The following is a 16,992-nucleotide window of genomic DNA, read 5'->3' on the forward strand; positions in this document are numbered from 1 at the left end:
AGAGATGAAATGGTATCATGACCTTCCCCAGACTTTGCAGTGGCGGGATCCTCGTGCACTGGGTACGTTCTTTTTTTATGAAATGGTATCATGAATCATGGTGCTCCAGCTTCGTTGCATAGATGCTCTTCACAAGGACTGCTTCCATTCCTTGCGAAAATATGAATAGATAATAAAAATGGTTTCGTTTCTTATAAACCTTGAAGCAACTTTATTTCTACCCTGTTTTCTTTTTTAAATTGGTATGCCATCATGACTGGAGATAAGTCCATTATGAATGTACTAATTCAAGAACAGTTCACCATAATGAAGGCGCCCTGTAGTTGCAAGTTAAAAAGGGAAGGGAAGGGAAGGGAAGGTATATAGTTTGTATTAATGATTGTTCAACCAATCTAAACCTCTTATCATATTGGATAATTATACATTTTAGTTTAACTAATAACCAAATTTTGATATGTTTTGGAGTTGGTTAATACTTACACATTTATGTGAGCCGAAAGGAATATGTCATGTAAAATCAAAATGAAATTTCATTCTAGGTGACAACTAAAACTCAGCCTCAGTGATATATTTCTTTTGTATTATTATTGTTGGGAAAATGGTTTTCTGTGGGGGAGCATGGGTGCCTGTGCCCAGAAGAGGGGGGGGGGGGGATGGAGGGGCAAAATGACTGCCCCCACCCCCATGAAATGCGAATTGATGCCCTATTAATGTTTCCACACATGCTCCTATTGCGCAGGGGCCACGCTTCCCCATTATTCTTTACAGGTATAGATCATGGTAATGCAAAAGAGTTCATGTTGCTATGATACTTGATATGGTGGATCGCAATTTTCTTAGTTAGCATAACTAAGCATCATGGATATTAGCAAGCTTGGCAGATGGCGGACCCAGAAACAGCAAACATCCAATTAGTTAAGATTACTAAAACATGCATGTATGTGTTTGTAACATAAAACATGTTCTACGCAGTTTCAGAAATCAGAACCATAATCTCACCCTAGTGGTTCAGTGGCGCTATTTAGGATTTAGTGTAGATTATGTAATTTACACCAGAAAATTAGGATTACACCCAATGAAGCCCCCTTAGGAATCCACTCATTTCTCCTTGACAAAACAGCGATCAAAATCCTGTCATTCCTCTTTCTTTTGGTTTACCTTCTTGTATGTCAAAGCTGCTGAATGGAGAGTAGCAGAAAAAGAAAAAAAAATTGCAGACTCAAATTCTCTTTACCTTGCAGATCTTTCTGGACATGATTCTTAAGACTACACCATTTCATCCATTTGTGCAGTTCATGGCTGACTGAATCCTCCATCAGTATATATTTCTTCTATTCAGAGCCTTCTGTTAGGTTTTCCAAGGGACCAGGTTTATACACAAAATAGAGGGTGAAAAAACCAAAAAAGAGGGACAGATCTTAATCCAGATCCAATCTGAACTAGGACTGATCAAGGCTTCTTTTTTTTTTTAGGGTCAATTTCATTTGGCATATTTGAATATATCATGATCCCTTCTAATTAAAATTTGATCTATGCTGGCAAGTGACATAATTGGCTATATGGTTTTATAATAATTGGGTTGAATGGAGAACTAGATAGGCTTTTTGTATAAAGTCCTCTTACAGAAATTATCGACTTGTATCCCCCGAATTAGTCACTTTCCATTAGTTGTAGGGGATTTTTTCATTTTTCCCCCAGTTTATTCGGTACTAGGGTTGTGAGGTATTGATGCAGGAAGTTCTAAATTGAATATTCACAATGTGATCAGATTTTTTTAGGGGGAAGTTTTCTCTGTCTGAGAGTGTGGATCCTGTGCGTGCAGCGGTGTAAGGACCAATGAGAGAGCATGCGGAGGCATCAATCGGAGTGTCAATTATGCATTTCATGGGGACAGGGTGATCATTTCATCCCATGTGTCCTGCGCAGGGCAAGTTCTTTTTCCTTTTTTTAAATCAGTGAGGGAGGGGATGCAAAAAGCATCTTAGAATCTTGAGGTTTGAAGATAACTGATAACTACTAATGCAGTTCGTTGGTACAGCTCAAAATTGTTAAAAGGGTATCTTGGGCAAGAGAATGACTGTCTTGCGCAAAAAAGGTCACATCCCCCCTCTCTTTCAACGCATCTCCTTTGTTTTGCGGGGAGGGGGGACCTATGGCTGGGACCCATGCAGCTAAGAGCTTACAAAGTGTAGCATCCTAAGACCTTTTCTGTGGACCATCCTTCCGTATTTTTTAGTGGTACTTATTTATTTAATTTTTGCTAAGACAATATGAATTGTCCTATCATTCAATTAATCATTTTTAAGACTTAAGTAATCAGTTTTATATTGGCAAGATATTTTCGTCGGTGTTTTTTGAGTGAATTTCAAACAACATGACAAGTTGCACATGTATAAAAACATAAGCAGCGGATCTTCTCAGTTCTGAAACCACGATTGGGAGCCGGTTTCTTCATGCCAAGGATCATTTCAGTTCAGTTAGATCCCAAATTTGGAAAATACATATATCATCATCATGAAGTCATGGATTAAGTCTCAAATTGATTTTTGCATTAACATATCATGGTGCCCTTGGGATCGTGTAAAAATAGAATTCAATCAACATGGATATAAGAGAACTCTCATACATGATTGATCATTAAATTTGATAGATGGTTAATTTAGAAAAAATTTTCTTTATCAAATGGTTTGCTTGTTAAATCATCAGTCCATATGACAACTTCTTTACATCACCAAATCTCCTCACTTTGAACAATAAGATACCGAGAAAAATTCTATTACTTAAACAATCGTTGTGTTGACGTGTCTTTAATGTTGGAGATATGATTATTACTTTATTAGAGTGGAAAACAAGTTATCATTACATATTCCTTTTTTTTTTTTGTGGGGGGGGGGGGGGTGGGGTTGATAATTGTCATTCTATATTCATTTTCCATTGATAAGATTTGTTCGTAACCATTTCAAATATGAGCATGGCTGGGACGGCTACCCAACTTACCTGGATTTAAGTTGCATATGATTCCTCTTCTAACAAATATCTCTTATAAATGTATCCAGGAGATAGCTTATAAGTGTAAAGCATAATTATTCATTTATATTTTAATCTGGGAAAGAAATAGAAACTCTTAACTAATTTATTCTACACAGATTAGAAAGAGTTTTTATATTTTAGGGGGAGGAGGCTTGCCCCAAGCCGCCTTAAACAATTATTGTATGTTGATTGTTAAGGATTGTTTCATTAATTTAGCATTTTTTTCCTGACAATTTTATTATTATTCTTATGTTTATTTAAAGAATGGAGGATCCTTCTCATATTGGATGAGCATTAGCCATTAAATTACAAAGTTTCCACATATGACAATTGCAGAGCCCAATAGATTCAAACTTTTTGCTCAAAATATTACTTTCTTTAACTATACTTGTAGGTTATAAGAATTAAGAAGACTTAGTTTTCTTAGCTGGACAGGTCTCTCCTAGCTTCTGAATACAAAGAGTTTTCCATGATATGTTCTAACTTCTAAGCATTCGCATATGAAGGTCTAAGATCATTTGGCCATGAAGAAGATGTCTGAGATACAGGAGGAAGATGATGTAGAGAATCTTTACATTACCAACACAGAGGCGCAAAGGGAAAGGATCAGGAAGATTATCCAAAAACAGAGATGCCTTTATTCATCATCCTCTAATACTGTTGTGTCTCATGCTTTGTTCTTTCCCCAAAGGAAGAGTTGCAGTTTACAAGAACTGATGAAAAGAGGAAGTAAATCTCTACAAGAATTACTAAAGATCGAGCATACTAGTGCAGAGGCTTATTTCAAGGGTTTTAGCAGTACACCAATGGTTAAGCCTATGCGTATTAGGGGCAGTGATACAGATGGTGGCATTCATGGGCTCAGAAGGATTAACAGTGGGAGTAGTTTCATGGAGAGAGGATCTGTTTCCTCGAATAGGAGTAGAAGAAATCGGAGGTTGAGGAGAACAAAGTCATATAAAACATTGCCAGAACTTGGAATTCAGAGACTCAAAGGCTTCACTTTCAGGTTCAGATTAAGACGACGTTTGAAGATTATGATCTGTGGTACAATATTCTGATACCATTCCCAAATTCTACCTAATTAAATTCATGATTTCTAATCATTTTAGGTTTATTGAATTTTAATTATTTTTTTTTGGATTGTAAACAATTTTTATTGTGAACAACTAGCATCTTTACCACAATAGAAATAGAAATCCTTCACCATGTAAGAGATTTGCATGTTGATATGTACATGAAAAAAGAGTAGATAGAAATACTTACAAAATAACAGTAGAGACCTATAATAACAGTAAAGAATTATCCTAAATCAATTCAAGAACCTTACTCAGGCATCCTTGTTGAATCCTTGAATCATTACTTTTCTGCTATTCAATTTTGAAGAACTTACTCAAGCATTGTATATATCTTCACAAAGAACACAATGATCTGATATTAATCTGCCAATGATGCTCCCTTCTCCAATCCTCAAATCACTACTTTGTCTATTCCAAAGATGAACTCCATAAGTCTCTTCACTCAACTGTAGCAGCTTTGCAGATACCCATCTAGACATGGCAGGATCCACTGGTTTCTGGAAAAAACCAGTTATCCTGTTCCAATGCACAGGATAGAATGCCATGGATGGCAGGACTGTGAAATTATAGTGAGGTCTTCTCCTTACCCTCTCAATCACCCTTGAAACCAGGTAAGGTCCATTATGTCCCCATTTGTTTCCATCAAAAGTGAGGGAGAATTCTTCAATGAATTTGAATAAGAGAGGATGATTCTTGTCAAAGATCAAAACTGCATTGTTAAGCCTTGACCATTTGCCAGTCTCTGCATCCATACTCTGTGCTCCAATTGAATTTCTCAAACCTGAAAGCTTCTTAATAACTATGAAATCAATATCCAAGTAAGCACCACCGTATTTATATAGAACCGCAAGTCTGAGGAGATTGGATAGATTCTGGGCTAATGGAATCTCGCCAGGGTCCTTGTTACCCTTCTTCATCTGACGAAACCAAGCTTCAGCAGGTGTGTTCTTCAGAAGAAACGACAGGTCTGGCTTCACTGCTATCACTCTAAATCCGAGATCTTGTAGCGGTTTCAGAATTCTATTTCCATGTATCGAATCCATAGTACTAGAGAGAATCATCAAGCACCCATGAGGGTGGGCTTTGAAGACACTCTCCAAGACCAAGATTTCTCTTTGCCGGAGAGATCTTGCCGGAGAAATCCAAGTCATGAAGAACTGTACCTCACAGGTGTTATCTAAGAACTTGCGTGCTCGCTCTGCAAATTGGCTAGTCAACTTGGTTGACTTGAATACGTCAAAAGCTCGAAGCTTTTCCTTGAACCAAGCGATCCTTTCTTGCTCTGTGGCATTGATTGGAGGAATTAGAGAATCTCGATTAATATTATATGCCTCAGTGATCTTTTCTTCTACTGAATAAGAAAGCGTGGGGAGTGAGGAGGACCTGAACTGGAAATGGCTTTTATGGGTTAAGGAGACTCTGGTTTCTTCTTTGTATATTGATTGGAGAAAAAAATTGGAGAAAACACTAATGGTTAGCAGTATAAGAAAGAGGATAGTGGCAAATGAAATGGTGGAGAAAAGGGAGGATTTGGTGTTACCAAGTGAGCGTATATTGACCATGGCTTTGAGAATTGCAGAGGAAGAAGAAGAAACAGAGCTGATCAAGAGAAAGAGTTGATTGTCTATACAATTGAAACTGGGTTTCGTCTGTTTGACTTAGTTGGCCAAGAATTTTCTATGAAGGTAGTTTTCGTGGCAGAAGACTGACCGAGTAACCTTGACAATGGTAGCCGTCAGTGACGTATGAAGGTTGCAGAGGGAGACCGAGTCTCTGAGATGGGGAGATTGTTATTATTAAGATTTAAGAGGAAGCTTTCAAGGCTTCATGGGGAATTGGGAGGAAGTAGGTAGTAGTAACAGAGTTATGGTTGGGGAAGATTCCATCTTTTTTGTCTTCCTGCAGCTGTAACAGTGTAACTGCTATAACTCCACCGAACTAATACTTTTGTTAGGGTCTGAGGATCAATCACCACAATTATTTCTTCATTTGAATTGGTTCTTCAACTTCAATTATTGCCTCAATCCCTTTCCAAGTTTCATCAATGAAGATTCCATGATTTTTTTTCACGAATCAGATAGATATAGATAGAAGGGAAGTTCTTGTATGGTTGGGAATGGGAATCTTAATTTCTTTCTATTTTATCTTTCTCTCCATTCTGTTTTGTTCATACACTAACTCTGTTTAATTGGTCGTTTCCCCACTGTTATAGCTGTTCATATCGGGTGTAAATTTAAAAAAGAGTCACTTTTTGGCAGCACTTTTGATCCGGTATTGTAACGGAATTGGAGACTAATAATATTGATACACATTGGCTGATAACGCTGATACGATTCCAATACTTAAAACCATGGTCAGACACTGAGACCCATCTTACAATTATGGTTCCAATTCTGCTGATTTTCATACTACTTCTCTTTTTTATTTTTTTAATTGATCATGAATTGTTAAGTACTTGATTGATACGCTAAAAACTCCAAAGTTGATGGAATGCATTAAATCAAGTCTTTTAATCTATCCCATATTAGGCTAACAAAAAATTTAACGTCTATACATTAGATCGAGCCCCATTAGGTATATAAATACATAATATAGACCATCACATTTTCGCAGTCGTCGTCCTTGACGGCTCTCACTCTGACGATAGGTTGCCCTTTACAAGGGACTCCACTTTGCTTCAAGGCTAATGTTAGGTATTTGATCAATGCGCCAAAAGCTTTAGAACCTGATGAAACACGTTACATCAATCCTTTTAACCTATCTCATACTAGGTTGGCCAAATCTAATGCACATGCACTAGATCGAGTCATGCAATTAAATCTTTATTTTTTCTCCTTTCTATTATTAGCCAGTAAAAGATCAATATATAAACTGAAAATCATATAAATGCGGAAATCTTTGCTTCTTCATTCTCATTCTATTTTCTATGTTTTTGATCGGTTCTAGGTTGATCCTAACTGATTTCGATCCGACTCGAATTGGAATCGGTGAAAGTGAATCCAGAGTTCGATTTTGGGTTTAAAAAACCCTTTAACAATGTAAAAATACCAACATTAAATTAATTAAGCCACCGTAAATGGCCATGCCCAACAACCTCATTCGATGTGTTCCCTTTTGCTGGATCTGTTTCATGATTTTCAAATGGGGAACTCTTCCAATAAAAGTGATTCTGTTGTGTCTGGCTAATCTCTACCCATGTTCTCTCTAATCTTTATCACCTTTCCAAATGGATTAATGGAAACAATAATTGACCCTCTGGGTTGGCCTGGCACATTAATTAGCCACTTATAATTTCAAAGTTTTGAATCCAAACGTGGCATTACTTAATAAACAAGTGGAAAAAATAATTGAAACTACTAATATAAGTAAGGATACTTTGACCAAAGTCACCAAACTAATTAGGATACGATCCATGTGCCATTTGCAAACTAATTAGGAATTGAAGGTTGATGACAATGTCACACAAGGCATTACCAGGACTTGGCATATGGAGATTCAAAGCCTTCAAACTCAAGTTTAGATTAAGATATTTTTTGGAATTTTTTATCAAAATGGAAAATAGTGAATATAAAATAAATTTGAAACATATTTATTTTGCACTTTCGGTTCTTATCTAGTAGATTTAAGAAGTTATTCAATAAAAATAGGGAGAAAAAAGAATAGTTGTGCCAGGTTCAGCGATCATTTCGTGCAGTCTTGTGTCTAAAACTACACAACTAGGTAGCGTTCTTTTTCCAAAAAAAGAAAATAGAAAATCCAAAACTTTAAAAATATTCGAAAACAAATGCATGGATGATGTTTGAAAGAAAATTACACTGAGAGTTGGGGGAATTGTCGATTCCTTTGGTTTGATTGATATTAAGTTATTAACTCGAGGGATCGACTTACCTGATCTAACATCCAGTAACCTCAAAATTGAATTAACAGCCACACGGCCCACACCAAGTGGAAGTGGAGGGAGAAAAACGGAGAGCAATGGCAACCCTCCATGCGCCGCTCACCTCTCACTCATCCCCAACACATTACTAACCAAAATTACGACCAATACTCGCATTACCAACAGCTACTGTCCCTTATCGATCGATGTTACGACATGAAACAAGTGAAGCGAATTCATGCTCACCTGCTCCGTGTTGGTCACCTCTTTTTCGATCCCTACTCGGCGAGTAGACTTGTCACACTCTGTTCCTTCTCTCCTTTCTCGAGTCTCGATTACGCTAGAAAGGTATTCGATCAGATTCCCCAACCAAATGTTTTCACCTGGAACACCCTCATTCGTGCATACGCTTCCAGTCCAACGCCCAACCATAGCCTCCTAATCTTCTCCAAAATGCTCCATCAGTGTCTTCACCCACCCAACAAATACACTTACCCATTTGCAATCAAGGCAGCGTCAGAGCTCTCGGCTTTGCACGAGGGAAGAGTGTTTCATGGCATGGCCATTAAAGCCTCTTTGGGTTCTGATATTTTCATCCTGAATTCTCTCATTCATTTCTATGCTGCATGCGGGGAAATGGATGAGGCTTTTAAGGTGTTCGTGAAAATTCCCAATAGGGATGTTGTTTCTTGGAATTCTATGATTACTGCTTATGCACAGGCAGACTATCCTGAGAAAGCTTTAGAGTTGTTTCGGAGAATGGAGCTGGACAACGTAGAGCCGAACGATGTGACCATGGTGGGTGTTCTTTCTGCTTGTGCCAAGAATTTGGACTTGGAGTTTGGGAGGTGGGTTCATTCTTACATTGAGAGGAATGAGATTGATATGGATTTGATTTTGAGTAATGCCATGCTTGACATGTATACTAAATGCGGTGTCTTGAAGAAGCTAAAAGAATGTTTGATAAGATGCCCGAGAAAGATTCTGTCTCATGGACCACGATGATTGTTGGGTATGCAAAATCAGGGAAGTTTGATGCTGCCCGTAGTGTTTTTGACATAATGCCTAATCGAGATATTGCTGCATGGAACGCCCTGATCTCTGCTTACGAACAGAGTGGCCATCCAAAGGAGGCGTTATCTCTCTTCCATGAACTGCAGGTGGCTGCGACTGCCAAACCAGACCAGCTAACCCTCGTTAGCGTGTTGTCTGCTTGTTCCCAATTGGGTGCAATGGACCTTGGTGGGTGGATACACATTTACATAAAGAAGCAGGGGCTGAAGTTGAACTGCCATCTTACGACCTCTCTCATTGACATGTACTCCAAGTGCGGGGATATGGTTAGAGCTCTTGAAGTGTTTCAATCCATGGAACAGAAAGATGTGTATGTATGGAGTGCCATGATTGCAGGATTGGCAATGCATGGGTGTGGTAGGGCTGCGGTTGAACTTTTCTTTCAGATGCAAGAGGCCAAGGTTAAGCCCAATGCTGTGACTTTTACAAACCTTCTTTGTGCTTGTAGCCATGCTGGATTAGTGGAGGAAGGTAGACTTTATTTTAATCAGATGCTGACAGTGTATGGGGTTGCACCTGAGGCCAAGCATTATGCATGCATGGTTGATATTCTCGGTCGTGCTGGTCTCTTAGAAGAAGCTATAGAATTGATAGAGAAAATGCCGTTATCCCCTGGTGCTTCTGTTTGGGGGACATTGCTCGGTGCCTGTAGGATTCATGGAGATGTTGAGTTAACAGAAAATGCCTGTAAGCATCTGCTCGAGTTGGAGCCTAGGAATCATGGAGCCTATGTGCTTTTGTCAAATATATATGCCAAGCTAGGGAAGTGGGATGCTGTCTCAAGGTTGAGGAAGCGTATGAGAAATGCTGGAATCAAGAAAGAGCCTGGTTGTAGCTCTAAGAGGTTAATGGCGTCGTACATGAATTTCTGGTTGGGGATAACTCTCACCCCCTATCTAAGAAGATTTATTCTAAGTTAGATGAGATCGTTTCAAGATTGAAGTCAATAGGTTATGTGCCAAATAAAGATCATCTTCTTCAGAATGTTGAAGATGAGGTTGCTAAGGAGCATGCTCTATATCTTCACAGTGAGAAGTTAGCGATAGCTTTTGGACTTGTTAGCACAGACTACCCTACACCAGTTCGGATTGTCAAAAATCTCCGCATATGTGGGGATTGTCACTCGGTTGCTAAGCTCGTTTCTCAGCTTTATAATAGAGAGATACTACTAAGGGATCGGTATCGATTCCACCACTTCAAAGAGGGTCACTGTTCTTGTATGGACTATTGGTGAAGCGGTATCATTGGCCTGGAAACAAAACTTCATCTTATATTTGTATATGTAACTTGACAATACTTTGTGATTGGTTATGCGGGGATACCAGGAGCATGCAACAGTAGCTTGAAGTGAATTAACATGTAGGGCAACCCCTACAGTTTGCACGAGTTTGAAGCTGGGGTCTATTTGGAGCGAAGTTGTGATTTGGAGCTTTAACAATGAGCTTGGTTTGAAAATAGGAACAGTTCAGAGCACAGCAATCGAGTGGACTTACAAAATGTTGATCACTTGATCAACTAATCAGGTCCATCTATTCGGTCTGGTTTACCCCTACTGGTAGAGTGATGCTGGGCCAAATTTTAACCCTTAAATCTCACATCACTTAATGCATCCATGATTAAGTGCAGTTCCTTATTAACAACATTACTCTTGTATATTCTTTTCCCGGGTGATTCCGTGAAATATGCGACTCTTTTAGTGGCCTTGCTATTTTGGCAAAGATGATTCAACTTATCCTCATGTCACTTATGAGTCTTACTCCTGTTCATATCTCTAACCAAGGATCCTTTCTTAGCTGTACAGGTTCCCAGGATTGAAACTTCTGTGGTGATACCGTACTCAGCAATTCAAAATCAGACTTCTTTTTCTTTATCCTGAAAATGTATATATACTCTGCAATTCAAACTCTTTTTTTAGATTCTGGGAGTGCATAATATATATATATATTTTAAGTAGAAAATTGTGAGTTTAAAGGTTTGATTTAGGAACCATTGGCTTAACACCCACTCCACTCCACCCCAACCCTTTCCCCCCCCCCCCCCCCCCCCCCAAACCAAAAAAAAAAACAAAAAAAATTATACACATCACTTTTGAAACTCAGTAAGAGTTAAGAAATCTCACCCTTTTTGAATGAAGTTAAAGATGTATAACATATGTTTCAACAAATTAATTATGATGACATTTGGAGAAAAGGGATTACTCCAAGGTTTTCAAGGAATAGGAGCCTTGGCACAATTGGACTGATTGTGCAAACTTGGTGCAATGGGTGGAGCAAGATACCTATCCTTCCAAGTAGCAAAGCTTGATGCAAGACTAGAGATACCCTTTAGTCTTGCTACTCCAGAAATTTTTTTTTACTTTGCTTATTATGGACTTAGCTGCATGGTACAATTCAACAAAGAATTATGTCTATTATGAACAGTTATAAGTTATAACAGAACTATGTCTACTAGGAAAAGTTATGAGTTATAACACAACTATTTGAATGAAGTATATTTTCTGAGGGAGAGGATTCTTTGAGTAAGCCGCATAGAGGAGCACACTAATGACGTGGTTTCATACATAAAAGGACAATGAGGTCATTTATAATGAGAGAGAGAGAGAGAGAGAGAGAGAGAGAGAGAGAGGAATTTTGCTCGTCTCCAGGAAGGCATGCGTCCAAGGTGCTGCCAGGGGGCATCCAACGGTTGAGCTATGCTACACACATCTCGGTGCATACCTAGAGATGTGTGCGGCACAGCCCAATGGCTAGCAGCGTCCTGGGTGTTCCCTGCTCCCTGAAGACGATCTTGATCCTAGAGAGAGAGAGAGCATACCCTCCCCTGGCCATGGTTCTAAGTATCAGGTGATACGTACCGATTTTGCTAGTCATCGTGCCGATACCGTATCAGCAACACAGTACGGACAAGGGGTAAAATGGTTAGAAAATTTATTTTTAAAAGAAATTCAGGGGTAATTTTGTCCGATCCAGGTGGATATCATATCAGTTTTGTGGGTTATCGATATCCGTTCTGATACCGTGCACTAAAACCATGCCGCTGACAGCTTAAAGAACCTTTTTCCCTTTTCTAATCCAGGATCATTGGAATATCTTTACCAATCAGATTCAAGTATCTCGGATCAATCAGGCGAGGTGCATGTAGTCACAAACAAATATCCTCACGTGAACGAACATATGGAGGGTGTGAAGTCTTGCTCTACTGCTCTACGACTCAACGAGGATCGAGTGTATTAGGGTGAACCAACATTCATAGTTAAGTCATCACAGAGCATGCAAAGCTTATGAGCTCCCTAATCTATGGTGTTAGTGATGATTTTAGTTGGAGAATTGCGAGAATGAGGTGGGCGTGATGGGTTACTAATTCTACTTGTTCACTTCCTCCCCAATGGAAGAAAGATTGAAACTCTAGATGAAGGAGCCGTGAGAGTAATCAACTTGTATTGAAGGAAACCAAATAAGAGGATCAGAATATATCTAAAGGCAGATTTATTCACCAATTCGTCCACTCAGAAGCGTCTTATCCTCAAAGAAAGTCGCTAATCGCCATGGATATGGAGGTTCCAGTTCTCGATATGCTTTTCCTTCCTTTCTTGACACCGGGGCACATGCTCCCCATGGTGAACATGGCAAGATTGCTTGCCGCACGCGGCGTCAAAGCCACCATTGTCACCACTCCATCCAACGCCAGCCTCTTCCGCAGTGCCATCGACGAAGACACCCATTCCGGCCTCAAAATCCGATTCCACATCCTCAGGTTCCCCTCCTCAGAGGTTGGGTTGCCCCAGGGAGTCGAGAATTTCTACTCCATCAATTCCCTTGAGATGGCCCAGAAGCTCTATCTGGCGGTCACGATGCTCCAACAACCGATCGAACAACTGATCCGAGAGCTTCGCCCTCAATGCATTGTCTCGGACATGTTCTTTCCTTGGACTTCCAACCTCGCCGCCGAGCTTGGGATTCCAAGGCTCTTCTTTGATGGTATGAGTTTCTTCTCTCACTGCGTCTCCGAGAGCCTCAGAGTATTTGCGCCCCACGAGAAGGTTCAGTCGGATACAGAACCCTTCTTGTTGCCGGGTCTTCCTGATCATATAACCATTACGAGGTCGCAACTACCAGATTTCGTCAACGATCCAAACAGTGAGACAGCCCAGTTAATTAATCAAATCAGAGAATCGGAGTTGCAGAGCTACGGCGTTGTGATTAATAGCTTCTACGAATTGGAGCCCAATTACGTCGAGCATTACAAGAAAGTCCTGGGAAGGAAGGCATGGCATGTGGGCCCACTGTCTCTCGTTAACAGGACCACCGAGAATGTCACGAGAGGGGACGGGCATGGCTCATCATCTTCGTACGATGACTGTCTCAGATGGCTTGATTCCATGGAGCCCAAATCTGTTCTCTACGTTTGTTTTGGGACCCACCCTTGCTTTCCTGCAACTCAATTGGGTGAGATTGAGTCGGGTCTTGAAGCATCAGGGCATCCCTTCATCTGGGTTATCAGAGGAAAAGAGAACCTGCAGGAGCGATGGCTTCCAGAAGGGGTCAAAGAGAGAGTAATGGAAGCGGGTGAGATGAAGAAGACGACGAAGGGTCTGATAATAACGGGGTGGGCGCCGCAGGTATTGATATTGAACCATCGAGCCATTGGAGGGTTCCTCACTCACTGTGGATGGAACTCAATAATGGAAGGCGTGAGTGCAGGGGTGCCCATGATCACCTGGCCAATCACCTCGGAGCAGTTCTACAATGAGAAGCTGGTGACGCCGGTGCTGAGGATAGGAATAGCAGTGGGTGCCAAAATGTGGAGTGCATTCGAGTTTGATGGAGAAATGGCGAAGGAGGTGGTGAAGAGGGGGGAAATAGAGAAGGCAGTGATTAGGTTGATGATGAGTGGCGGTGGAGGAGAAGAGGAAGAAGCAAAGCAGATGAGAAGGCGAGCAAGGGAGATGAGCGTTAAGGCCAAGAGGGCTATGGAAGAAGGTGGGTCGTCTTACTCTGACTTGACCGACTTGATCAACGACCTTAAAGGTCGGTGTGGTTAGACACCATTTGCATTAGCTCTCCATGCTGAATAAGAATGTCAACGGATATTCAATGGTTGGTATTCAATCCGCTCGTTCGAGAATTCAAATTTGTCTGAAAATTAATAAGATATCAATATGATAATTCTCCCATTTGATTAAATTTTTTTGAATTTTGTTCTCATTTTTTATAATTTTATAAATTAAGATAGGGAGATATTATGATTCTGTTAGATTTTTTATTGGTTTATATCTATTGTTTTCTACATTGTGATACATGGAATTACATATCTATTAAAATAAATACAAGATAAAATTAAAAGTAAAAAAACATAAGAAAATCAAAGACTAAGAAGAGTAGAAGAAAAGATAATTGTTGAATTTTCAAGTCTCAACCCTAACCCTCGTCAACAAAATGGTAAAGATTTCAACGGATAATCAACAATTCGTATTCGATCTGCGCTCATATCCATTTATGAGGATCTGTATTTAAAAAATCATTATCTAAAAACTATCCAAATCCATTCGAAAACTGATAGGATATTATTTGAATCCATCCTAATATAATTGAATACGAATATGATAATGCCACTGTTCGACCGAATGCGATCCGTTTACATCCTTATGCTGAAAGCCCTTTGGCTTTAGGTCTAAGTGTTTGACTCGTTTGTTAGAAAAGAATTTCAAAGCATTAAAACCCTACAAGGCGGAGTAAAGAAATTGTGAGACGTTTATACCATGGGAGTATGAGACTGATTATTAAGAATTTGTAATTAGTTTGATATAATAAACATTGTTTTCATAGAAAAATGAAGAATTAAACATTCTTGTTTGGGGGCCAAACCACTAAAGGGAATCTAGGCATATGGAGGAGGAGAAGAGACAGAAGAATAATTTCATTACGGTAAGAGATCACTGCTTGGTCGTGTAACCCCTACACTAGTGTGGGGGGCCAACAAGAGTGCGTGCAAGGGCATCAATACGGATGATATATATATTTTTTATCTTAGGAAGGGTTGGGCTGTAATTTTGTTCACACCTGTGTCTAGGCTTAGGAACCACATGACCAAACAACGTTCTTTTTCCCATATCATTTTTGTAGAATGGGAAAAGACTGGGCACACTGCTGATGTACCATAAGCTAATGCCTTTTGTGTCCATCTCTCTCTTCCCCTTTTGAAATGATATCCTTGCCCCTCCTGGAATGTTCTTTTCCACGCCCCCATTGGTGTCATCTTCTTAGTTTTCCGCACACGGGCAATGTGCCTATCCCTCTTCCTCGTAGAATAAATGCATGTGGAGGAGGGGAGAGACACGGGAATAATTGTCTTTGCATTTGTTGTGTCTATAAAACCCACCAATGTCCTACTAATCTATTTCATGTAGGCCTTTCCATCCATGTGTGAATCAAGGATAAAATAACTGTTATGTGTGTCTCAAATTCTTGTATCTGTTAGAAGATTAACCTGCTTTGACATTTTTGGTGGTGACCCGAATGAGATTTTTTCTGAGGTCTATGTTGGTAGCGGAGGCTTCTGCCCTGACCCAATGGATTGACTGTTTGGAGGAGTATTACCCTGTTTTCGTATCATGTGTACGCAAGAGAGAAGTCAGTTTTTGGGGGTTCTTCGTGTTACGGTTTTGAGAAGAGATAGCTTGTTGAGCCGTTTGGATGTTCTTGAGAGATCTCCATTACATTTTCTTACATTATATAGTGAATCATCTTCAGTTTCGCTCATGGACATAGCACATCGCATTGGTGTGTGAACCACGTTAAATCTACGTATTATCTTTGCTCCATTTGTTTTTCTTCGTGTTTCTTTGGTATTTGCTTTTAAAAATAACCCATAAAAAATGGAAAACCTTTGAATGTGAAAGAAAAAACTAAGAAACAAATCTGAGAAAATTCCATTAATTAATAACAATATTACATCAACTTTGCTTCTCAAGTTTTTGGCTAGCGAATATGGGAGATACAAGATTCCCGCTCACAAATTTCCAACAAACTATGGTCATTTTCTCACCCCTTCAAGAAACATAAGATAAAACTGTAAGGGTATTTATGTAATATCCTTATTTATGTAATATCCCTTCATATGTTCTAATATAATCCTACTTGTGTTAATACCCAGGCTGTGAGGGGCAATCTAGTAATTAGTCCATCTGACCTAAACCCTAGTTTTCCTATATATACTAGCTGGAGACAGCAATCTGGGTATTCCAAACTAGATACTTAGGGTGTAATGCTTTAAGCAACCTTGTGCTTAAAACCCTAACCCTAACAATCTTAAAGCATTAGGATTTTTGTTTCTCTACGATCAAGATCGGCTTTGGATTTCGGATTCACGTTAGGCTTCGTCACAATTCTGGTTTTCTGATCGGCTTTGAAGTTTTACTAGATCTGTTTTTGGTTATTAGATTCACGAAACTGATTCACGGTTACTGTTTTCTTTTTCGTCAACGGCATCGATCAAAGCTTCTACTTTATACGGAATCACGCTTCTGTTCAATTCTTATTTGATCGATATTTGGATTTTACTATTATGTGAAATAGACAAATCATGGTGTTCCTTTTTTGATTTGATTGTTGATTGAAAAAAAAAATAAAAATCAAAAGGACAAGTGTTTTAGAATTGGCAGAATCATTATTCAAAGCATTTATTTGATTAGAGAAAGTCAAAAGCAACTTTTGTGAAGATTTTTGATTCGTTGGATTGAAAAAACAAAAAAAAAGAAAAGAAGATCCTCTACGAACTCTCCTTTCATTGTTTTGACTTCAAGTGGCCTGTCCGTGAGCAGTACAGTTTATCTTTTCAATTCCCTTTTCATTCTCTTGGCTTCGCTTAGCTATCCGTGACCAGCAGCCATCATCAGTTGCCAACGATCGCATCGGTAGCCGTCATCAAACAATA

General features: G+C 39.4%; 3 protein-coding genes across 3 annotated transcripts; 2 read left to right on the forward strand and 1 right to left on the reverse strand.

Annotated features, from left to right (window-relative positions):
* Positions 1-4,333: 4,333 nt before the first annotated feature.
* LOC122670787 (lactosylceramide 4-alpha-galactosyltransferase-like) lies at positions 4,334-5,671 on the reverse strand. Its single transcript, XM_043867809.1, has one exon. It carries the CDS (start codon positions 5,669-5,671, stop codon positions 4,424-4,426), a length of 1,248 nt encoding a protein of 415 aa, XP_043723744.1. The 3' UTR covers positions 4,334-4,423.
* Positions 5,672-8,051: 2,380 nt separating this feature from the next.
* On the forward strand, positions 8,052-10,608 carry LOC122648705 (pentatricopeptide repeat-containing protein At2g29760, chloroplastic-like). The gene is given in 3 exon segments (XM_043841927.1): positions 8,052-8,920; positions 8,923-9,897; positions 9,900-10,608. Coding segments are annotated over 3 exon segments (2,193 nt in total). The 5' UTR covers positions 8,052-8,097; the 3' UTR covers positions 10,295-10,608.
* A 1,828-nt stretch (positions 10,609-12,436) lies between these two features.
* LOC122648707 (scopoletin glucosyltransferase-like) lies at positions 12,437-14,130 on the forward strand. The gene is made up of 2 exons (XM_043841932.1): positions 12,437-13,606; positions 13,637-14,130. The coding sequence occupies exons 1-2, from the start codon at positions 12,605-12,607 to the stop codon at positions 14,099-14,101; spliced, it is 1,467 nt and encodes a 488-aa protein (XP_043697867.1). The 5' UTR covers positions 12,437-12,604; the 3' UTR covers positions 14,102-14,130.
* The last annotated feature ends 2,862 nt before the right edge of the window (positions 14,131-16,992 follow it).

This window comes from Telopea speciosissima, chromosome 1 (assembly GCF_018873765.1).
Source record: "Telopea speciosissima isolate NSW1024214 ecotype Mountain lineage chromosome 1, Tspe_v1, whole genome shotgun sequence".
Lineage (NCBI taxonomy): Eukaryota > Viridiplantae > Streptophyta > Magnoliopsida > Proteales > Proteaceae > Telopea > Telopea speciosissima.